The sequence below is a fragment of the Squalius cephalus genome (assembly GCF_949319135.1).
Source record: "Squalius cephalus genome assembly, chromosome: 20".
In the NCBI taxonomy this organism is placed as follows: Eukaryota; Metazoa; Chordata; class Actinopteri; order Cypriniformes; family Leuciscidae; genus Squalius; species Squalius cephalus.
The window spans coordinates 25,224,351-25,248,677 of NC_137141.1; the positions used below are offsets into that span (position 1 = coordinate 25,224,351).

The following is a 24,327-nucleotide window of genomic DNA, read 5'->3' on the forward strand; positions in this document are numbered from 1 at the left end:
TCTCCATTGCTTCAGTAGACCCACTTTACGACCAAGCTTCTCCTCCATCACCATCACCACCCGGAGTTTGTCTCCAAAAAGGGATTGTATGCCTTATCAAAGCTTAGCATTTAGTCCTCTAAACATTCCTGACACAGTGCCCTCTTCCATGGCCCGAAGTGAAAATAAAACCCTAAAAGCATTTGCTGGCATTCCGAGGCCTCCTAGACATAAAGCAGTTGTGGTGACGGTGGACGAGTACAGAGAACATCATTGCAATAACGAGACCCCCAGCAGCCCCCAAGCTCCGCCTGTCCACAGGCACAGCTACACCATGGAAGATGAGCAAACAGACTCTTCACCCCCTTTAAAACATCACATCTTCCGCTCCTGCATCCATCTGGAGCTCCTACCATCCAAGCTGTCCAGATCTACTCTGTACTTGGACAAATCCCTCTTAATCCCTCTTAGACAGACTTTGTATAGATCCACTCTGTCCCTTTCCCTTGGAAAACCATCTTTTACTCAGACCCCTGAGAAACCCAGGACGACGATTCAACCTAAAATGCCCTTCAGTGACTGGGACATGGCGAACGTTGGCGTTGATGGAAAAGAAAGGCATTCCCAGCACCTGAAGGATGGTTCAAGCATCAATGGCAGTGCCTTTAAGAATAATGCTGGCTCCGGCTCCGACACACTGTGTTCCACTTTAACATCATTGCCATTCAGAACAAGGTGCCACTCATCTTCTGCTGCCTTCAGACTGAATGGAAAGGCTAATGATGTCTTAGGGCCTCCGCAGTGCAATCTAAGAGCCAGACAGGCATTCAGCAAGCCATCAGGTACTACCTATATCACCTCCCTGCTCCACAGAACCATGCAAATGTATCCATCCTCTCCCTCTTTCTCTCTTTTTGTTGCTCTTATTTATTCTACCATTGCTGCAACATACATTTCGGATGGACCATGCGATATCTTTGCCAGTGTGTTTACATTTCAACATATCCTACTCAGGTTGCACACCTTCTGATTGGTGGCTCATGCATTGTTAATGAGACGGCCTTCCCAAAAGCTCCTTGGGAATGGGAATGCATTGTCAGAAATACTATAAATGGATTTATGAAAATAAAAGAATGCACCTGAAACATTTCAATCCAGATGAACATTGCATTGGCGCGCCAGCTCAAGTGGGCCACTCAGACGTCAGATAAAAAGGCCCACTGGCACAAATTGGCAGAATAGGTTTAATCTGGCATTGCTTGATATAGTGCGCATGGCTGGATGTCCAGAGATGGAATGAAATGTCTTAGTAGGAAGTTCGCTGTGAGGCAGGATTTTTAACAGAGAGAGTCTTGATCTTGGAGATTATTTTCAGGTAAAGGCAAGTAGTGTATTGTAGCATATAAGGATTTTACTTGTATTTTGCAGTTTTTTACCTTGCAGGATAACTAGTAAATGCATAGTCAGGACACTGATTTTTTACAAGGTAATAGAAAGCGAGTGAGTGGGAGCTATTGAAAAGAAAATAGGGTGAGTTTCAATCTTCTTATGTGAGATGATGCATCATTGACTCCACATTACCTTGCGTCTAAAGTCTATTGGTTTCTCTGGCCTCTATTCTGGCTCTGTACGGCTAAACACATTTCCTTGTGCTGAGTCAAAGGATAACATCCTCTCTGCAGCACCCTGATTTTTTGCCTGTGGTCTGTGAGGCATGTGACGGCACGACTGCATGACTGGGCTCTGATGAACTAACACCAGGTACCAAAGTAGGGAGGGCTCAAAAGGACACTTATCCACAAGTCTTAGTTTATTTATGTGCCAATCCTTCAATGTCCTTTTGCAACCCCCTGCATCTGTGATTTAAATCAGCCTGTCTCTCTCTTACTGAGCCTGACATGCTTTAGTGAATAGGATTTTAACTTTTATTTCAGAGCCAGTTTTGAATAAAATGGTGGACTCCCCTGTGATATTCAAGAGCTCGTATGTGCTCAGTGTCAACTATAAAATGCAACATCTTACTCTGAATTGGAGTATCAAGAGACACGATCTTCCAAAAGAACTGGTATGACATTTATACAACCCAATTTTTTCGTGAATATTACTGGAATTTATGAATCTGCGTGTACAGCTTGGGGAAATATTTCACCCTCATACGAAATTCCAGATTGTGTGGATTCTAAATTTAATTACTGGATTTCACCTGTGAAAATTTGCCGAATAACAACAAATGTGACGACACCTTTACTATACACCTTTTTTCACTTTACTGCCACACTACTGACATTCATGTCCGTAGCATAAACTTGCTATGCATATGAACAAACCCAGAAACTTAAAGGACAAGTTCGGTATTTTACACTTAAAGCCCTGTTTACAGATCGTTTCTGATGAAATAGAACGGTTGAGATAAAAATGTGGACACATGCTGCTGTCCCGAGAATTTTAGGTTTATTTCGCTTCCCCCCCCACCTACACAATGGCAGCCTATGGGCACTGGAACAATCCTTCATAAAACGCATTAAACTTTCGTTTACAAAGACGTGAAACTCACCGAGTGGTCAGGGGTGTTCACTGATATGCTCACAAAAAAATCGCTGAAAAAGATGCTTTCCAACAGGTGTTTTACCATTCGTTGTAAAACTGTGGACCTATTTTTCCAAACGTCTCACACCCGTAGATTCTTCCGTTGAGAGCTTGAATAATAAACACTCCAGCCCAGTTGGTGGCGATAATGCACCTTTGCCAATTACAAGCAAACCACTGGCATTTCATTGAATACACAGAAGAAGCAGAAGAAGAAGCGGCGGAGTAATACCGTACCGCACACAGCCCATCCAATTCAAGTCAATGGAGGAGACAAAAACTACGATAAAACCTGTTGGAAAGCATCTTTTGCAGCGATTTTTGTGTGAGCATATCAGTGAACACCCCTGACCACTCGGTGAGTTTCACGTCTTTGTAATCGAAAGTTTAATGCGTTTTAGGAAGGATGTTCCAGTGCCCATAGGCTGCCATTGTGTAGGTGGGGGGGGGGGAAGCGAAATAAACCTAAAATTCTCGGGACAGCAGCATGTGTCCACATTTTTATCTCAACCGTTCTATTTCATCAGAAACGATCTGTAAACAGGGCTTTAAGTGTAAAATACCGAACTTGTCCTTTAAGTCTGAGCAATAGTAATGGTAATTCTTGCTTGCACAACTATTAAAATCTCGATCCCGATGGACAAAATCATGTCCCGCCACATTACTTCTCACTTAATATTCAATTTCTCTTGTAAATGTGTCACATTACAGAAATTGATAGAGCAATGCTTTTTCACATTTTTTTTTAAATACTAAAAAGTATGCAAACCCTATTGTGGACTGTTGCATGTCTTGCACTATGTACCAGTACTTTTATGTAGTACAATGCATAAGTGTTTCTTATCCAGGTAAAAGTGTTATAGCGAGTGTTTGTAAGGCTGTGTGCTAAGGCACTAAGCTAACATCATTATTTATCTGTCCAGGAGTCCCTCAGGTGTATGAAAGGGCCCCTCGTGAGGTCAGAACAGTTTTCCACTCTGCTCAGAAAGTCAGGAGACTTATTGAGTGCCCGGTCTCTCCCCATCTGACTAATTGCACCTGTGGGTCCAGGACTGACCAGCAGGCCACTAAACCACAGTTGCTTAGCTTGAGGGTATGGTTTTACTGAGGGAATCTGGCTTCCGTAGGGTTTGTTCAGACAGGCAGTGTTATTAACAGTGTTTTTAAATGTATTAGTGTTTTATAGATTAACTTGTGAGTGTCAGATTACATCAAAGTGTAATCTAAATGTAAAAATAGGAAACATGATCATGTACACTTAAATATCCAATATCAACCAAAATACATCCGATATTGAAAAATGTAAAAAGTCTAGCTAGATTGTACATGCCTATTGAAAATCCAATTGGATTTGTGTGTGAACAAAGCCTCAAGTTTACTTCCTTCCTGAACACCCAATTATGGCAAATCATGTATATACACTCCAGCATTGCACTGTGGCATAAACTTTGTGTTCATTTCTAAATGTGTGTAGGAGGCTCTTGAGCTGTTTCGGCCAGATTTCATCTCTCGCTCTCAGAATCGGGTGCGGCGATTGGAACTGAGGGCCAGGGAGAGGCGGAGCTTACAAACAGCAGAATTTATCATGGGCGTGGAGACGGCTAACCGTAGGCGGAACTGCACCAAACCACACCCACTTAGTGGTAAGATACTCTGTTTTCATTAGGATCCTATGCACAGATGAAGGAGCTGTAGTGCAGATCTGGTGCTGCAGCAATGCAGTCTCAGAATCACTTCTATAACCATTCAATCAGGTGTCCACAGAAGCAATGAACAATTACTTACTAACAGTGCATCAGTGTGGTAAATGCCTGCAAAATATGCCAACAGTGGGTATAAGGGTAATCATCTTAATTTTAGAGCATGTGCACTGCGGCAAGGCACATTATTGATGCTGTCACAGGAAGACATGCTTCAGTGCTGCACTGAAACTTTTGGTGCATTCAAAATTTAGTAATATCAGAACAAACTTGGGACGGACAGACTTACAGTATAAAACAAATAGATAGAATTAAGATCTCAAAGGCCTCCATATGTATCATTGTGGCCCTGTTTAGAATGAACAATGAATCTTAAAAAGGACATGAAATATTCTGCAGCTTCCTGATGCCCCCTATTGGCTTCAATATGATTCTACAAGTTACTGTAAAAATGTTCTTATTCAATAGCTACTGTATATGCAACTCCAATATTTATTCAGTAAGCTCATAAATGCATCCATTAGAAAATGTTCTGCGAAGCTACATCGGTCAGAAAAGTTACAGACTGACTATGACGATCTTTAGAAAACTGCAACTGAAGAATAAATTAATTAAATGAAATATTAAGCTTTGTAACAAACTTTTCATTTCACTTTTATCCTTTATAATCCTGCTGAATGTGTTTTGTAGATAACCTTTTCAAACCCAGGGAAAGAGCCATCTCAGGCAAGGAGATGCAATGGAGATCCAGACGGTGAGATTTCGCACACACTCTCTCACAATATCACAGCACCAGTGCTTATCAGTGCAACAACACAATATGACCCCTTTCTGATAAGGATAATGTTCGCTTATCTCTCTGCTGGAGTAAAAGCCACCAGATCAGATGAAATATAGTGGATTAAAGCATATATTGACATACGTACATCAAGGTATTTCTTTGTGTGTTCCTGTTTGTGTTTAGGTGAAGATGGATCAATTCCTTCTTCCACACAAGTCACTGTTTTCATGTCATTATATGTCCATCATCCTCAGTCTGTGCTTGCAGGATTTACAACAAACTCCCCGAGGTGGCCAAAAAGAAGGAGATGGAGAGGAAGAGACTGGTGTCTGAAACCAATAGACTGAGGGCAGAGGTCTTCAAAAAGGTTAAGCTTTATCTCACACAAAAACTGCTCTGTATTTTAAGGCTTATAGATTTTACAAGATAAAACCTTAATCATTAAAAAAAAAAAAAAATTCAGCTTGTACTTTTATTTGCATGTATCCGTTTAGCAGTCGCTGAATCTGAGCTTAGATCTGTTAATCTAAGAGCCAACAATATTCTCAATATACAATGCTAAGTGTAATATAAATGCTTGATTATTATACGCATATAAGAGAAATGCAGAAAATAAGTTTATTTGTTGTACTGAAATGGCTATTTAGTTTTACTACAAAAAATCTACCATAATTTTAGTCCCAAAGCACATCATATTTTGCTTCTTTTTTTTTTCATAAAAGTGAATTAGATGTATCCTGATGTTTACAGAGAACATGCTGGGTCACATATTGTGAATTTCATCAAATAACTGACATTTATATAGCAAAATGAAACCTTATACAGACACGCTTCTGAGCTGAATCGAAGCAGAATAGTAAAATATGATAGGGCCTTTTTTCAGCACCCAGATATGTAGTTACCTTAGAAGAATATAATTAAAATAAGAATTCAATTAAAGCGTGCCTGGTTTAATAGCCAAAATTAAATTAGACTCGTTTTAACTGAAACTGTATAGCGCTGTTCAGTTTGTAGTCCCAAAACCTTGAAGAGAATTAGCTTTCTCCAGCAATGGGTTCCCTGTGGAATGTCTTGAGTTTTTAAAATAAAGCTCTGAATAAATTAAGATTCTTTTTTTTTTTTTTGCATGCTTCAGATTTCTCTCCAGGACAGTTCTCAGCCTCAGCTCCCGGTTGAGACCCATTGATCTAGGATGTGAGTTTACGCTATGTGCTTGACTAAACAAGCAACTTTGCAATTTGCTAGTAACATTTTTAAAGAACACCACGAGGTATGACCATGTAATTTATGTTGTAGAACAAAATGTGGAAGTGTCTTCAAATAGTGTTAACCGTAGACTTGAAAACCACTATTCTAAATGCCTCTTGCTCTTGGAAATTCTAGAGGGCACACAAAGTGAATTAGCCATCCGGACTGGCCTACAAATTGAAGTCATGACAGAATAGCTGTGTTGCTTTGTGCTGATGCTGCAACAGTGAACACTCTAAAGTGATCCTCCAGACTGACCTTTAATGACCCCCACAAGGACAAACACACCTGAGGCTTTTGTCTCTTAATGCGTTCTATCACAACTGTCAGCCCAAATGTACCAGCGGAGATGAAACTTGTGTTACTCTGTGAAAACCTTCCCTCCGGTTAGAAACAGCTGGTGCTGTGGGGTGCCAGACTGTCTGAACTCAACTTGATAAACTTTTACCTCTGCTCTGAGGTGTCAGGTGATATATAGAGACTCATGAGATGAATTAATGCTGAGAGTCTCAACAGTGCTTCGCAGCAGCTTGGAAATGATCATATGTGACATAACTGTTACATTAGTCTTGTCAGGCCATTGTGAAATTTTAAAGGAATAGTTAACCCAAACAATGAAAACTTTTATACATTTTTTTTCCCTGATTTAGTTCCATATTGAATTTCTTTAGTGGAACACAATGCTGATTGCTTTTTTCCCACTGAAGCTCTTTCATTTAAAAAAAAAAAAGGAAAAACACTATAAAAGTATTTTGATAGTAGTTCATATGACTTGTCCAGTATATTTCAAGTCTTCTGAAGTCACACAATAAATTTAAGCTGTTATTCACTGATAATCCTGACATCTGTACGCCTTGATAGAAGAAACAATGTTTTGTTTTGTGAATTAAAAGTTCTTTTGAGTCAGATCTTTTCAATGAATCTATTGATCTGTTTCACGAAACTATGATTTATTAATTAATAGTTAAACTATAAATGATTCACTTATTGCACTAACTGATGTAATATCTCAGATAAAGAGACTATTATCAGTGAATAATGACATAAGTTTCTTATCCAAAGCTATCGTATGACTTAACAACACTTAAATATTGTGCACAAGTCATTTGGACCACTTTTACGTGTTACTTACTGACATGTTACTTATTGACTTATTTACATTATACTTATTGAAGATTAAAAGTTCCAGTCCCCATTCATTATAATAGCATAGAAAAGATTGACTAGTACATTCTGCAAAATGTCTTGTGTTTCACAGAATAAAAGAAAGCCGTACAGGTTTGAAAAAACAGGAGCGTTTGGAAATAAAGGCATAATCTTCTATTTTCAGCAAGTTGTTCCTTTATTAAGTGAACATATCAATTGTACTTGCCCTGCTATCTTCCAGCAGAGGTCAGTATAGTTCTTCAAATGAATCCTTTACTTTTTGATATCGAGATTAATTCCACTCAAGGGTGATTTATTCATGCATTCCTTTTGTTCTTTTCGGTGACAGACATGGCCCTGATACTTGTGGGACGCTTGTGTCACAAAGGAGGGTTGTGTCAACAATAATTTCCTTGTTTTTGATGTTTAGAGTGTTGAATTCCACAACAGGACAGCTTTTATTGGAATTTTAGATCTCTTTGCTGACAGGCTGATCCCTGGATGCCTAAAACGTGAGCTTTTGTAAAGGAGAAATCTCTTGTCGGGGTGTGTTGTTTTAATGGGTGTCAGGTCCTGTGAGGCTGATAGTTTGACATGAAGTGTCTTGCTCACTGTCTCCCATGATGCCCCTCTGTCTCTCAGGCCGGCACCTCCTGTGCGACAGTGATGGATTCCTGATAAGTCAGGTTGAAGATAGTGAAGCTGGTGCAGGGAGAGAGAGAAAGATGTCAAAAGAGTTCACATGCATTGTTTTGTCGCTCATAACTTTCTATGGCTCTTATGTGTGTCCTGTGATAATAATTAAGGACTTTGAAAATTCCGGTAATTGATCATTACTATAATACTCACAATACACACATTTACAGGCACTTTGAAGGTTAGAAAAAGCATTCATTTGTCTTTTAGTCTGACGCTTTAGTCTGACTGAAATCGTACCAGTCCGGGTTTTTAATGTTTTTTTGATTCTTCCATCATGTGTAAATGTTAATCCAACTACAATTGGTCTCAAAGATGTGTGTTTAATCCTTTAAATATTTGATTGGTTAATACTTATTCTACAATGATGTATTGCAATGATTAAAAGTGACAGTAACGACTTTTATATTGTTGCAAAGCATTTCTATTTTAAATAAATGCTGTTCTTTTGAACTTCCTTTTAAAGAATCCTGAATAAGATTATTACAGTTTCCACAAAAATATTAAGCAGCACAACTGTTTTAAACCTTGATAATAATAAGAAATGTTGCTTGTTGAACGAATTCTGAAGGATCATGTGACACATCATGAGACTGGAGTAATGTCTGCAAAAATGTATCTTTGTCATCACAGGAATAAATTATATTAAAATTATATTAAAATTCAAAAAAGTTATTTTATATTTTAATACTTATATTTATATTTAATAAAAGTATATAATATTACAGTTTCTACTGTATTTTTGATCAAATAAACCAGCCTTGGTGATCATAAGAGGCTTCTTTCAAAGCCATAAAAAAAACACAAACCTTTGAACAGAAGTGTATATTTGGACAGAGGAAGACTATGGCTTGACTACACAAATGCCCGCTGTAGTTTGATTATAACTGCGTATATAAAGTTACTTACTGAGTTTTTTGCTCAATTCGTCTCAGCATCTTTGTTTTACAATATTTGTACTTGTTAATTACCATTATGACTTCAGGTAATACCTCCTAAATGTTTCATATTTTCAAACATAATGTTGTTGTATTAAATTGGAAGTGAACTATTAAACCAGTTATGTGACAATTCATGAATGATCTAAATGCTTACATTTTTAAATTTGCTTCAGTTTTAAAGGGATAGTTTACCCTCAAATGTAAATTTTGTCATTACTTATTCACCCTCAAGTTATTCCAAACCTGTATGAGTTTCTTTTTTCTGTTGAACACAAAAGAAGATATTTTGAAGAATGTTGGTAACCAGACAGTTGACAGCACCCATTGACTTCCATATTTTTTTTTTCTTTCTTACTATGTAAGTCAGTGGGGTCCGTCAACTGTCTGGTTACCGACTTTCATCAAAATATCTTCTTTTGTGTTCAAGTTAGGAGCAACTTGAGGGTGAAAATGTAATGACAAAATTTTCATTTTTGGGTGAACTATCCCTTTAAGTTGACTTCCAACCCTTAAATGGTTCCTCTAAACTGGTAAAAAAACAAACAAAAAAAAACGGCAGTTCATGACAAAAGTTTGTTTCCCGAACAAAACATATTCAACTTTTTCTAATCTACACTGGAATGTGTTGGTTATTCTGTAGCAGTTGACGGAGCGCAGCATCAAAGATAGCCAAGGACAAGGAAATCAGGCAGAAAATAAAATGAATACCTCCAAGGAGAGAAAAGTCATGATAGCATGATGTGGTTTGAGCACAGATAGCAAGTTATCATTGCTCCCGGTGGAGATGGCCACCCAGGGGGACAGGTTGGGAGAATTCTGGGTAATCTGTAGATTACACAGTCCCTTCCCCTTCATTTCTTCACCACTTGGCCTGAGCGTGCAGGTGCTCTGGCGAGGAGGATGCTTGGCTAGTTGTAGTTTAGTTAAAAGTTTCCTCTCCTTTTTTCCACAGAAACTTTTGGATCAGATTCTTCAAAGACACAGTGACTGATGGAAGTGCCTGTTCACAAAATTCATATCCCCCGTGCTCTCCTTGCCTGAGGCAAAGAACTGAAGACGAGCAAGACCTTTGCAGCTCCCTCATGAGAGCAGAGAGCAGAGAGCTTGGCTTTCTGATGCATTGTTCCAAATATAAAACACCTTTTGCCTGGGGTGAATCCACATTATATATGGACGCACGTCCATGGACTGCTGTGTCCTTGTCTGATAAGTATATTTAAAGAGAACATGTTTGATAATACAGTATAAGATTGCTTATAAGACTCTAGACCTCATTAGAGGCACTTCCTGATTTTTCCGAGTTAGACGCATTTCATGGGTCAGTATATTTTGTTGATCCGGGAACAATATTCCTCTTCCAAGATTTAGTCCTGACCATATCTCCAGCTCTAAACCTAACAAGTTATCCCTAAAATTAGAGGGAAATGATAAGTGAATAACACTAATGTAGAAGCACCAAACCCTGGTTGTAAGTCTAAACTTGACATTAACTGTAAACTTGATTAAAATCTGATTGGTTGAATGGAATGTTGTACATGGCGAAATCAGTTTCTGCTTAATGGAGTCTGTTTTCTGTTAAAAAAATGTGTTCTATCATATAAACTCTTCAGAGTATAGTGTGTTGCACCAATTAAAATGTTGTTTTAAATTATAATTGACCCAGGTTTTTTTGTTTTTTTTTTGGTCCAAATAAATAGCACAATGCCACAAAATGTTAATTAGGCCACCAAAAGTCATTTGCCTTTACTAAATATGTATTATTTGTTAAAGGGGTGGTTGAATATGATTTCACTTTTCTACCTTTAGTTAGTGTGTAATGTTGCTGTTTGAGCAACATCTGCAAAGTTACGACGCTCAAAGTTCAAAGCAATTGGAGATATTTTCTTTTAAAGAAATTGCTTTTTAAGGACTACAACAAACAGCTGGTAGGGACTACATGACATTCTTCCCGGGTTAGTGACATCACTCCCCACCCCCGGGAATGCGATTTATAGATTATCAAGACAGAATATGCTAATCAATGACTAGAAGATAACTACACATAAGCTACATAAATTCACCAAATAACCATTCAGAAATGTTGTCTACATGTTGTCACTTCTTCATTAGTCTCCATCTATCTGACTTCGGTTTGAACATAAAAGGCTAAACGTTTTTGAAATTTTCAGTGCATGTCTGTGTGAGTTAAAAGGACATAAGCTGTTGTAGCTCCGCCCCCTGTGCCAGGAGTAGCAGCTCATTTGCATTTAAAGGGACAGACACAAAAACTGTGCGTTTTTGCTCACCCTCAAAAAGTGACAGATTTAACATGCTATATAAAATATCTGTGGGGTATTTTGAGCTAAAACTTTACATACACACTCTGGGTACATCAAAGACTTATTTTACATCTTGTGAAAAGGGCATTACACCACCCTTTTAAAATCACCATACCCTATTCAAAATGATCTTTTTCTCCAGTGGAAATTGATTGACCTGACCTGAGGATTTAAGCACAGTTAATAGAAATCATAATTGGATTTGCCACCCAGCTATTCGCAAAACACATTACAAAGATGTATTACGTACAGCTTGTTCTACTTATGAAATGGTGGTTTTGTTCTTAAATAGTCTCATGGTCCTATGTATTATTTGAAAAATATAAAAAAATGAGTATTGCCGGCTTTTCTGCCCCTTTTTTTTCAGATTCAGTATGCAATTATTCCCCACATTAAAATTTGGATATTACAGCCTATTCTCTTTCTGTAATAGGCAATTTCAGTCAGTGAAGTAAAGCTACTTGTTAATATGGTGTTGGATATGATGATAAGAAAAGGGCATATATTCCACTGACTCCTCTGCCCTGGAAGTGTCAGGGTTTCTGGTGTGGAACGTGAAATTTGGGGTAATAGAATTCAGGAGAGCACAGTGTTACGGAAGATTAGTCTGGAAACTCAGTGATCAGTTAGATGACAGATGGATGACAAAGCAGATACAAGTAACCTAAGGGTGTAAAAATCGTCTTTGTTCAGCAATAAGAATTCAGAGCTGGTTGTGATACTTTGAAAGTCTCATAAAAGGAAGAGCAACCAAATATGCTGATTTAAAAATGTGCTGAAAAGTCCTTGAGTCTCTGAGGTCAATATGCTGCCTGCTGGAAACCTTGAAAGAGTTATTATAAAGTGCCTTTCATAATGAAAAAAAAGGGAAAATTACCCCATTAAGAAAATGAATAATTGTCTTTCTTGCATTTTCTGGAGCCACATAAAAACATACAGTTTCTTAATTTCTGCAACAATGTAACTGTAAAATTAACTTATTCATGTACTGATTAAAATGCAGATAATGTAAAATACATTGATTTTAACTACAGTACCATTGAAACTGGTACCAATGAACTCATTCATGCCATATCAAACGGAAGCCAATCACAGTATTGTGTGAATAAGAATAGCACAATGACAGTGGAATCTTGTAGCCTATTTATAAGTTTTGACAAATCATCAGATCTGGTGATTTGTAAATATATAGACTTTATTATATCTCTATTTTATTTGGTTAAAAACAAACAGGCAAAACAAAAACAAAACACTATTTATGAATAGTTTTTTCGGTTATGCTCGATACACTGGTGGACTAATGGCTTTAGGACCCTGCAGAGCACCCATATAAAACACGTGGAGATTTAAGCAGCAGTCTCCCAAAGAATCAACACTTCACCAAAGCAGGAGACCTAACCAATATCTCTTCGTATCTGTACGTGTGCTCCTTGCTTTTGTTTACGCTCTGCATGTGTAACACGGGACAGTGTGTGAACACAGTTGAGCACAAGATTTCAGCACTATTGGCGGCTTTGTAAAGTTTTTCTGACAGCTCTATCGCGGGTCTGTAGACCACCCTCCTCCCCTCGCTCCCCTGTGGATTTAATCGTATTGCAGGAAGTCCCTCACATCCTCTCCTCCTGCGCCGTGTGTGTGTGTGTGTATTTGTGTGTTTCTGTGTGGGTATATTATGAAGATCTCATCATAAGGAGCCGGGCATCATGAGGATCTCCCGGCGTATGGAGAACTGGTGCCTCATGAGCGGACTGCGCGCTTTTGTGCTGCTGATAGTGGGTCTGACAGCTGGCGTCTCCACTCATCACTCACCCGACGGTAGGACACTTCATAATAGTGCCTATCTTACTACTGAATGTTTACATTGAGTAAAACTTATATAAAAATGAAAGTACTGTAAGTTCTTTATTAATGGGCTGCATGCGCTCACAGGGGTAGTAGACCTTTGTAATAGCCTAATATAGCCTAACCCTAAACCCTAAATAATATAACCCTAAAGGGTGCATATTAGTATCTTATAAAGCTTTTAAGGGTGCACCATTTGAGGTTACTGCCTCAGTGACAAGCTGATACCCTACTATTTATTTTATTTTTTATTTTTTTGCTAAACTGTGTTACTGTATCCATTTAAACACATAATGATGACAATAATAATCATTTAAAAGTTATAACCCATGCACTTATTGTATGTTTAAATGATGCAAGAGTTTGATTTAAGTCAGTTTGCGAAGAATACATTAATAAACATGAAGAGAGTTGCTGAATGAGATACATAGGAAACCTTGTGTGTATGAGAATGAATAACAATAGAAGGAAAGAGCAGAGGTGCACATTTACATGATGTGGCTTTAACAGTGACCATTTAAACACATGTCTGGATGTCCTTTTGTTGTATATAAATAACTAAAATGATGGGCTCAAAGATGTACCTTTGAGGGTACTTCTCTTTGACAAGCTGTTGAACCTCTAAAGGTGCAATGAAATGTTAATCATATAATATTTAATTAAGTAATAGTGTAATATTTAATAATGCAATAAATAAATAAATAATCCCGTGAAGAGATTACGCCAACCCCTGTTAGGACTTCAGATGATGCCAACTCAGAATCAACATGGTGGCAAATTTTCTATACTGGATATTGTAATCATTATGATCACAACTTGTAATAACTGCTTTAATGAGATCATTGTCTCTGCCTAAATAAATACATGATCTTAGCTAACTGCATTATTTGTATTATCTTAAAACTGTACATTTCTGGACATGGGCATTTCTTGGACACAGTCACTTCTGATAACAAATTGCTCTAAATTGTAATGTAGAAACAAGTATTTTCTGTAAAGCTGCTTTGAAATGATATCTATTGTGAAAAGTGCTACACAAATAAACATAAATTGCATTGAATTTAAATAAAAGCTACTAGGTTAAAATAATTGTACAACACTGAAGGCATTTCTTAATGACTTGTCTTGTATTTACTATGAGAACACATGTAAAGGCACTGACTATTTGGTGGTGAAAATTGGCTACTGTATATACAGTGCACTTGATCCAATGATATATATTTTGTGTTCAACAAAACACTTGTGCTTGTCAGAACTCTAGTTTAATGAGGTCAGTGGAATTACGTTCAAAATAGGCTTTGTTTTTGGCATGTACATGTGCTGCATTTATTTCAGTGTGGCAGATGGTTGACGTAAAAGGTGTTTGTTAAGTCAGTTAAGGTTAAGTTTTCTCTTTCACTGGTCAGTTTCACCGTTTAATTCATCAGATCATATTTTTCCTATAACACATCTGTTCTATACATCTCAGATTTTCTCCTCCTCTGCTCTCTCTCTCACTAGAGTGTATTCCTCTAAGCTGGTGTTCAGAAAGATAGTAATTACAGCAAAGGCAGAATGATAATATGTTTCAGAGCTTTGATTGCAGGGGACTCTTGAAACTCAGTTTGATCACAGCAAATGAAATAGAATGCAAAAAAGGACCGTCTTATAATGTCTTTCATATGCCTTTTTATTTAATTTAAGTTACTTGATTAACAGTGTATTTGTGTGTATAGTTGTGTGTATAAAAGTGTCTCAGCCACTGAGGGGTGCTGTCTTGAAACAACACCTTTTGAGGGCAGTATTTTGGCTTTGCGCTTAGTTTGCGCTTTGTGTGTGTGTGTGTGTGTGTGTGTGTGTGTGTGTGTGTGTGTGTGTGTGTGTGTGTGTGTGTGTGTGTGTGTGTGTGTGTGTGTCTCATATTTCCTCTTGTTAGCACCTCATTCCCAGCGTTGACAACCTCCTAAAGTTAGCAGGTCTGACATGGTTTCACAGTATCACACATGACAGCAAAAATTACCTAGAGCTATTAAAATGCAATTTGAGACTATCCATCCATGGCTAATTTGTTTCTTGTGCTCTGACACTGTTTGTGTGTGCGTGTATGTGTGTTTATAATGTGTTCATCCATGACTGAAATCCTTATAATCTGCCAAAGTGGGTGGAATTGCTGATCAAGTAGTCTAAAATTCTATTCGAAATCCCAAATATTATTGATCATGGCAGCAGGATAAGTGATCTTAATAAGTGAGTCATTCATTCATTCATTCATTCATTCAAAATGGCTGATTCAGTCAGAAACAAAGCAAGTGACTGGTTGCATCTGATATCGCATGCTCTCTGAATAGGTACTTCTTTTAAGTATTTCGCAACTGTTAAAAAGTATGTTCTATATAGAATGAATGTGTGTAGTATGAATTTAATGCGGATCGTTTTGTCTTTCCTTCTTTGTCTTTCACATATCCTCACCAATGGCTAAAAGGGATAGTAAAGTGTCCATTGAATGCACACTTCAGATCTTGCTGGAAGTGGTTGGTCATCTGGGTGAATCTTGGCTTGCCTACTGTTTAATGAATACGGTGAATTTGGACATGCTACTCATTTTGCATAATTTTTTTCACCTACTATATAGTAGAGAAGCTTTTTGAATTGATTATTGAATCACTCACTCAAACCATTTGTTCAGAAAGGCAGATTTATTAAGTAATGCTTTGTTTGGAATTATTTTCGTTGGCATTCAAATAAAACAAAATGCCCCGAACAAACATATCCTCCAATGCGATTAAAATAAACCATCCACTTGTTTCCGAAGCTGGGATCCCTCTGAAGTCTGTACTGAGATGCAAACAAGCTGTTTAAGCTGGACGCATCAAAGCTAACATTCATTCACTCTTTCATATGTCCTGTTGTCGACAGACTCAAGTGCGAGTGGGCGGGGCCTATGGTGAGATGATGTATAACTATTCTTTGATGTCTTTTAGGGTAAGTCAAATGCAGTGGGCACAACTCATTCTTAAGATGCGCTCTTTCTAGAGTTTGAGCACACAAAATTTCTATGGACACTGCAGTGGTTATAATATGATGTTGCACTCTGTGGCTTATTTAAAAAAAAAACATAATTTAGCATACCAGTATAATACATCTAAAATGAAAAAATATACAATCTAATACACTTTACTGCTATGTTGCAAAAAGTTGAACTTTTAATTCAGCTAAGCGGTCACACCATGAAGTATCAATCTTCTGTTAGTTATACATCGTCAAGTGATAATTCGCAGGCCAGTCTTCACCAGACATGAGCTTTGGAATACAGCAAAATTTGCATGAGCTTGCGTTTCCTTTCTCCCACATTCGCATGCGTATGAATGGAAATCAATGGAAGTCTAGTGTGACCACCCCTGTAGTAAACTCTGACAGAGAAAGAGGAACGCATTGATAAAATAGTGGTGAATCTGGTGGGAATTTCCGTTGAAATCTACAGTTCCCTTCCTGTGTATGATTGTTTTTCATGTGAGAAAGAGATAGGTAGAAACACTTCTGTGGAGTTTTTGGGATAATGCTTTGTGTTGAAGGGTGGGGTGATCACCAAATGTTGACACGTTTTTACCACACCCGCTTGATTCTGGACCATATGTGTGTTTGTGTTTCTGTTTAATTAAAAGGATTCAGATTTGTTCCAGCAGCCACTTCACAGTGGCCTTGTCCTCCATGACCAATCCATTCTGCATGGGAGGGGTCTGGCTTTACCTTCTGGAGAGTGACACACACTATCACACACATAAGCCAATCATCCTCATTGCACACACACGTTCAGGATGATCAAAAAGGTTTATTGCAAAATCTCTTGTGGATTGATGTAAAGCTGATGCATTAATTCTAATGTTCATTTCAAAATTTTAAGTGTTCTAGTATAAGACACTGTAGTCTACTGAAACCACTTTCACTGTGTCTGAGTTTCTGAATGTTGAATGGACCCCTGTTGTTCTCTGCATTGATCCAGAGCTCAACACCTCCCTAAAGACACACACACACACACACACAAACAAACAGACAGACAAACAAACACACTGTCATTCACTGATTGGCAGAAAAGCCCAGTTATTGATTGTGGCTCAGACAATAGTGCTCAGTTTGTGCAGTCAGGTGGTGTACGGGTCTGAGCTCTTTGCACTCATTAGTCTTTCGCTGTCATTGTGTGTATGGTTTTCGCCAAACATGTTGTCAAAATGTCTATTAGGTACTATTAGACAACTAAACTGTCTTCAAAATTTACTTTATTTACATGTATTTGTGAATGTGTTGCATTTGTGCAGATATTTATTCAGGAATATATATTTAGTTAAAACAATTTTGATACAAAATATTCTTTTCATTGTAGTCTGTTTGATTCTACATTAAATAAGAACATTTAAAAGAACATTTTTAAAGTGCGCCAAATGAAAAGCAGGCAGCATTTTTTGTGCTTATTCACGAACACCAGCATACATTACTTGATTTTTAGTAATGAAAGTGTACTTTCGACAAACTGAATTAATTAACAAGTGAACATGTTAACAAGCACAACAATATTACCTTACAATAGAGTCATGCAAGCATCTTGTTTTCAACATCTGATGTAACAGAATATTTACACTATATTGCCAGAAGTTTTGGGACGTCTGCCTTTACATGCAGATCCCATTCCTGATCCATAGGGTTTAATATGGAGTTGACCCACCCTTTGCAGCTATAACAGCTTCAACTCTTCTGGGAAGGCTTTCCACAAGGTTTAGGAGTGTGTTTATGGGAATTTTTTACAATTCTTCTAGAAGCGCATTTGTGAGGTCAGGCACTGATGTTGGATGAGAAGGCCTGGCTCGCAGTCTCCACTCTAATTCATTCCAAAGGTGTTCTATCGGGTTGAGGTCAGGACTCTGTGCAGACCAGTCAAGTTCCTCCACACCAAACTCGCTCATCCATGTTTTTATGGACCCTGCTTTGTGCACTGATGCCCAGTCATGTTGGAAAAGGAAGGGGCCATCTCCAAACTGTTCCCACAAAGTTGGGAGCATGAAATTGTCCAAAATGTCTTGGTATGCTGAAGCATTAAGAGTTCCTTTCTCTGGAACCCCTGAAAAACAACCCCACACCATAATCCCCCCTCCACCAAACTTTACACTTGGCAGAATGCAGTCAGGCAAGTACCGTTCTCCTGGCAACTGCCAATCCCAGACTTGTCCATCTGATTGCCAGACAGAGAAGAGTGATTCATCACTCCAGGGAACACGTCTCCACTGCTCTATAGTCCAGTGGCGACATGCTTTACACCACTGCATTCGACCCTTTGCATTGCACTTGATGATGTAAGGCTTGGATGCAGCTGCTCGGCCATGGAAACCAATTCTATCTACACACTGTTCTTGAGCTAATCTGAAGGCCACACGAAGTTTGGAGGTCTGTAGCTATTGACTCTGCAGAAAGTTGGCGAATTCTGCGCACTGTGCTCCTCAGCATGTGCTGACCCTGCTCTGTGATTTTACGTGCCCTACCACTTCACTGCCGAGTTGCTGTTGTTATTACTTTTAGCAATTGTGGCGAGCACGACGAGGTCGAGGGCCGTGGGAGGACGGCGCGAGGCCGGTGGCGCGATTGATAATGAGCGACACGTGCGCGACGCACCGGTCTCGCATCTCTCACGGAGGAGCGGAAGCATAAAGGAGGAGCGACGACAGTGAAGAGCGAGAGAGGAACAGGCCTGAGTTTTATTTGATGTGTTGTTTCTGTTTTGTGTGGCCAGCAGTCGTCCGTGAGGGGCTGCTGGCTTTTACTTTCATTTTGTATTTGTTTTATTTTTATTATTAAAAGTCTTTAAATGTTCGCCGGTTCCCGCCTCCTTCTTCCCATAACAACATACCCCGTTACATTGGTGCCGAAACCCGGGAAGAAGGAGTGACACGCTGTCGGAGAGCCCTCGCTGCTGGGGGGGATCGCGGTGCTGAGGAGGTCGGGCAGCACGAGGGAGCGACGGCCGCCGATTGCTGCCCGAGGCGATGGTGCTGGAGCGATGGAAGATCTGGTGGGACGGAGAGCTCGACACCGTGCTCCTGGGTCGAGGAGGGGTGGCTGCCGTCCAAGAGGGAGCGGAGGAGTCGCTCCCGTTCGCCGTGGGCCGGAGCCTGTTGCCGTCGGCCATGATGGGGGCGGAGCAGGGAACGGGAAACTCGCTGCCGGCTGCCCTCGACAGGAGGAGTCACTGCCGGCCGCCAGGAGGCGGAAGAGCGTTGAGTCGTCCCCCAACGAATGTCCAGTACCATCGCATGGCACCGCGAGTGACTCTCAGCCGGTTGAGGACCGAGCGGCAGTGTGTCCGGGAACCGGATCAAGAATTTTTTTTTTTTTTTTTCTCTCTCCCCTCTCTCGTCTCTGTCGCTCCTCGTGCTTCCGTCTCCTTTTCCCTCACCTCGTCTATCCATACCTCCAGCCCAGGTACCGCAGCCGCCGCGATCGGTCCCCCCGGGGAGGGGGGGAGGGGGAGTAAGCGCAGTCTCGTGGGTGCCCCCCGGCCTGCGAGGGCCGATGGGGGTATGTGGCGAGCACGACGAGGTCGAGGGCCGTGGGAGGACGGCGCGAGGCCGGTGGCGCGATTGATAATGAGCGACACGTGCGCGACGCACCGGTCTCGCATCTCTCACGGAGGAGCGGAAGCATAAAGGAGGAGCGACGACAGTGAAGAGCGAGAGAGGAACAGGCCTGAGTTTTATTTGATGTGTTGTTTCTGTTTTGTGTGGCCAGCAGTCGTCCGTGAGGGGCTGCTGGCTTTTACTTTCATTTTGTATTTGTTTTATTTTTATTATTAAAAGTCTTTAAATGTTCGCCGGTTCCCGCCTCCTTCTTCCCATAACAACATACCCCGTTACAGCAATATAGCATATTTATATTTGTGCATGTCCATAAGAAACTAATTCCGAGATGATTAAAATTATAATAAAAAAGTTAGATGAAGAGATTCACAACCCTTAAGAGAAGAGAGTTCATGAATCGAAAAATACAGAAGAGCGAAAGTCAACAGTGTAATAGATGGCAGATCAAAATAGGGGGGAAAGAACATCTTTGTTTATTTAAAGTATGATCTCTGTATTTATATTCTAATAGACTCTGGAGCATGTAAAACGCTAGGTTTAACGAGAATATCGACCTTGATCGGAGAATAATGTGAATTTATGTTCATTAATTGCATAGTTTATTTATGTTAAGGTGATTTAATGAAATGGAAGTCCTTTTGGAATATTTAGAAATTTAGGAAATTATTGTCGGTCCGTCCGTCCGGCCATCCGTCCATCCATCCACATTTTTAAATGAGACCTTTATTAATTATCTGAGTTAAATGTTCCCTCTTTTCCTTCATTCCTTATTTTATTTTTAAATTTGGATATGAATACAGTAGTATATTAATTGATTAAAATAGAAAACCAATGCTTGGAGATGAATATATGTTCCCCAGGATAAATGAACATCAGAAGTCCTTAACCATAAAGGGCCACTGTTTAAAGAGTCTAATATCATAAGACGTCACTCATAGTCAGCCTCAACCATTTAAGCTGTCGATCTTCCAAACTCTCTCTGAGCCTCAAATTCATAATCTGTATCTACACATCAATAGCAGTGAGCTCAGTGAGCGAGAGAATGACAGAGTGAGAGAGAGAGATTATTATTGCAAGGTCACAAAGTCTATAGATTCTCTCAGTCAGTAATCTCCCTTCATTCACACCATCACACCCGCATTAGCCATTTACCAACACACTCACTCTCTCTCGAACTGACACACACCCTCTTAATCTCCAGTTCTCTCCACTCACTATCGCACTTTCCTCTTTCAATCTCTCACCTCTCGTCCTGTTTCAGTTGCTGACTCTCAAAGTGCTGACGGTGCTTTTCCAGGCTGTTAGGAGAGTACTAATGTATTCATCTCATCCACTCAGAAACCTGAAGACGCTGCAAACAAGAAACTTATCATTAACTTGTCTGCTTAGTGGTAGAAGAAAGTCCTCATTACTGATTCTGAATATGAGATACTTTAAAAGTGACTGCTGACAGGTGTCCGCTAGCTTTTTCAGTATGACTGAACTGTGATCGCTGGTTGCGTTGTATTCTTTAAGCGCTTGATTTGCTAAAGGATTTATGCAAATCTGGTCATTTGCATTTGAAAAAAGTTCAACTTATGTGAACTTGTTTGAATTTCAAGGAATCAGTTGAACAGGTTCACACATTTAATGATTCAAAAATGACAAATTATTATTTCTGTGAATATGAACCAATTGCTGCAGTTAATGGCTCACAGATCCAATTATTCAGTCAGATTTGAGTCTAAAGTTAACAGATCAGTTCTTTGGTCTTGTATGATTCACAATGACTCATGAACTGTGCAGACTCCAAATGAGCTTTCATTAGTTGCTCACACAGTAGAGCGTTGGCGCTTGCAACGCCAAGGTCATGGGTTCGATTCCCAGGGAAAGCAATAACTGATAAGAATGTAAAATGTGTACCCTGAAATGCAATGTAAGTCGCTTTGGATAAAAACTTCTGCCAAATGCATAAATGTAAATATAGTGATTCATAATAATAAGGTTGGAATCCTATAGCATTTACCTATTTAAACTCTATCCAGTGTGTGACTGGTACATTAGACCCCTGTCTCATTAAATAGGCATTTTGAGCTGGTATATGTCAAATTGCGAAAATAATAAAATAAAAATAGGTAAGTAAGTAAGTACCCAAGTAGAAGTTTAAACATCTACTGGAAAAAGGTTACAGTGCTATGCATAAGTTTAGACACCCATGCTAAAGTTAACTAAAAAGAGGAATAAAAAATCATCTTTTGGAAATTGAACTTAATGCCTTAATTAAAAAAATTAGGAAAAATCCAACCTTTAAGGACACCAATTTTCTTTGTGAATGAATAATGTATCGTAAATAAATAAATTTTCTTCCTTAAAATACAGGGTGCATAAGTACCTAGAGATTGGCATGGTTTTATTTCAGTTAGCCTAATAGCTGGTTTGATTTGCATTGAGAGATGATCTTATGGAAAGTACTCCATGCCAATCTCTAGGTATGGTGAAGGCTATGTGATGATGTGGGGCTATTTTAATTCCAAAGGCCAAGGGAACTTTATCAGGATGCATAGTATCCTGGATCCATGAAGTAACTGGCCTTTAAAAATAAAAATCTGCCTGCCTCTATGGGAATTTAACATAGGGGTGTCCAAACTTATGCACCCTGTATTTTAAGGAAGAACATTTATTTATTTACGATATATTATTCATTCACAAAGAAAATTTGTGTCCTTAAAGGTTGGATTTTTCCTAATTTTTTTTAATTAAGGCATTAAGTTCAGTTTCCAAAAGATGATTTTTTATTCCTCTTTTTAGTCAACTTTAGCATGGGTGTCTAAACTTATGCATAGCACTGTACTTAAAAATGATCACTCCTCTGTGATCAAAACCATGGATGTAAAATCTGACCGGAGCATGTGCGAATAATCATCCCTGTCAATTTCTGTGAATTTCACAGAAAGTTTGCACCATTACAAACATGTGCAGTGGTTCCCACACATGTCATTAAAATTCCCACATAAAAGCTGCTAAACATCTTGGACTTTTCCTTTGTGGTCTGTTTAAAACATAAATTGGGCTTTGTATCAATAAAGAGAATATAACAAAAAATGTTAGATAAATAATTACTGAGCAGCATTTAATTTATGCATTTATGGTGTTTTTTTATTATTTTACCTCAAATATTTGCTTTATTTCCTCTCTCTGGCCCCAAACTGATCCAACAGAACATCTATAAAGCACTCAAGCTTCATTATATTGTGACCTGAAGAATTGTTTGGCCTGCTGCTATCAGTGCTGTATTTAGTTAGAAGCCTCAATGGAATTTCATTATGTTCAATAAAACACACCCATATGCGCATGCGCGTAAGCCCACACACACATTCTCTGGGGTTTTCATGCTGACACTAGACTAATAAATCTGGTCAAGTCATCAGCCCTGGCTTCAAATAGCTTGAAATATGGATGTGAAGGAAAGGAAAAGCTCAAGGTACACACATCTAAATTCTGAAGGAATGATAGTGGAGGCGTGTTACCAATGCAAGATAACGGAAATGTCTAAATAAAAAAAAATTCAGGACAAATAATCAGCGGGGGAAATATTGTGATGATTATTTTGAATTAATCGAGAGCAGCAGAAATCATTATCACGATTAAAATACGATTAATCGTGCAGCCCTACTGTCTGGGTGTTGTCTAGCTACTTTATTAATATTCTACTCATTTGACATACTTCTTTCTGCATACTAAGCAGGGATGTACGCATATAGAGTGCAACAATGACTGTCCACTTTTTCAGCAGCCTTGGTTCCGGAAGAATTTTCCCCATTATTTTCCTCCATAGGGATTTAAAAAAAAAAAAAGAAGCCATAAACCAAACTAACCAGCCCTGAGAATAACGAAGACATTACACACTTTGTTTTGAAGCAAAAACATATATTTAAAAAGCAAACAATGCTAGACAATGAACTATGCAGCCCATGATGCAGTATATACAAGATGGAATCAAATAAAAAAACAATGACAATAAAACAGAAGCATATTGATTAATAACTTCAGAGATCATGGTTGTCTTGAGAAGTTTATTGTTATTAACCAGTTTGTGTGAAGAAAGTAAATAGGATGTTTACTTCCTGAACCCGGCTGATGTGCTCTGCTTACATGCAGGGAGAGCTTTAACCACAGCTAGACACTGTACAAAAACATATTGTTTTTGACGGAAGGCTGGTGTGTGAATTCCGGTGACAATGAAATGCATTGAGCTCTGGTGATTTTGCTGATGTGGCTTGTGACTGTTTTGCATTATGATGAGAGGTATTACCATGGTTTTTGAAGTCCCTTCAATACCATGAAAATAAATAGCACATGAATATTGGCCACTTTTCAGTTCTACTGCATATTTTAAAGTACATGGTTTTATTATTCGATAGCATTACTGTAATGTGTTACTGCCATATTTTCAAAGGTAGTTTTTGGTGTAATATTTACTAGGTGATTTGGTGTAATATTGATTAGGTTATT

The 24,327-nt window shown here is 38.8% G+C and overlaps 2 protein-coding genes across 4 annotated transcripts in view; both read left to right on the forward strand.

The window, feature by feature from the left end:
* The window catches only part of LOC307148285 (uncharacterized protein), a 12,961-nt gene extending 2,261 nt beyond the window's left edge, over positions 1 to 10,700 (forward strand). The window contains exons 2-7 of one of the 2 annotated variants that reach the window (XM_079853687.1): positions 1 to 821; positions 3,489 to 3,658; positions 4,040 to 4,208; positions 4,956 to 5,019; positions 5,314 to 5,413; positions 10,030 to 10,700. The exon at positions 1 to 821 is cut by the window's left edge and continues 206 nt beyond it. In XM_079853687.1, coding sequence (XP_079709813.1) covers positions 1 to 821; positions 3,489 to 3,658; positions 4,040 to 4,208; positions 4,956 to 5,019; positions 5,314 to 5,413; positions 10,030 to 10,068 — 1,363 coding nt within the window. In that variant the 3' untranslated portion in view covers positions 10,069 to 10,700. The remainder of the gene's footprint in view (positions 822 to 3,488; positions 3,659 to 4,039; positions 4,209 to 4,955; positions 5,020 to 5,313; positions 5,414 to 10,029) is intronic. The other variant, XM_079853688.1, reaches the window with a different exon arrangement.
* A 2,053-nt stretch (positions 10,701 to 12,753) lies between these two features.
* The window catches only part of adam12b (ADAM metallopeptidase domain 12b), a 90,717-nt gene continuing 79,143 nt past the window's right edge, over positions 12,754 to 24,327 (forward strand). Inside the window, exon 1 of one of the 2 annotated variants that reach the window (XM_079852945.1) lies at positions 12,754 to 13,210. In XM_079852945.1, the coding sequence (XP_079709071.1) occupies positions 13,099 to 13,210 (112 nt within the window). In that variant the 5' untranslated portion in view covers positions 12,754 to 13,098. The remainder of the gene's footprint in view (positions 13,211 to 24,327) is intronic. The other variant, XM_079852944.1, reaches the window with a different exon arrangement.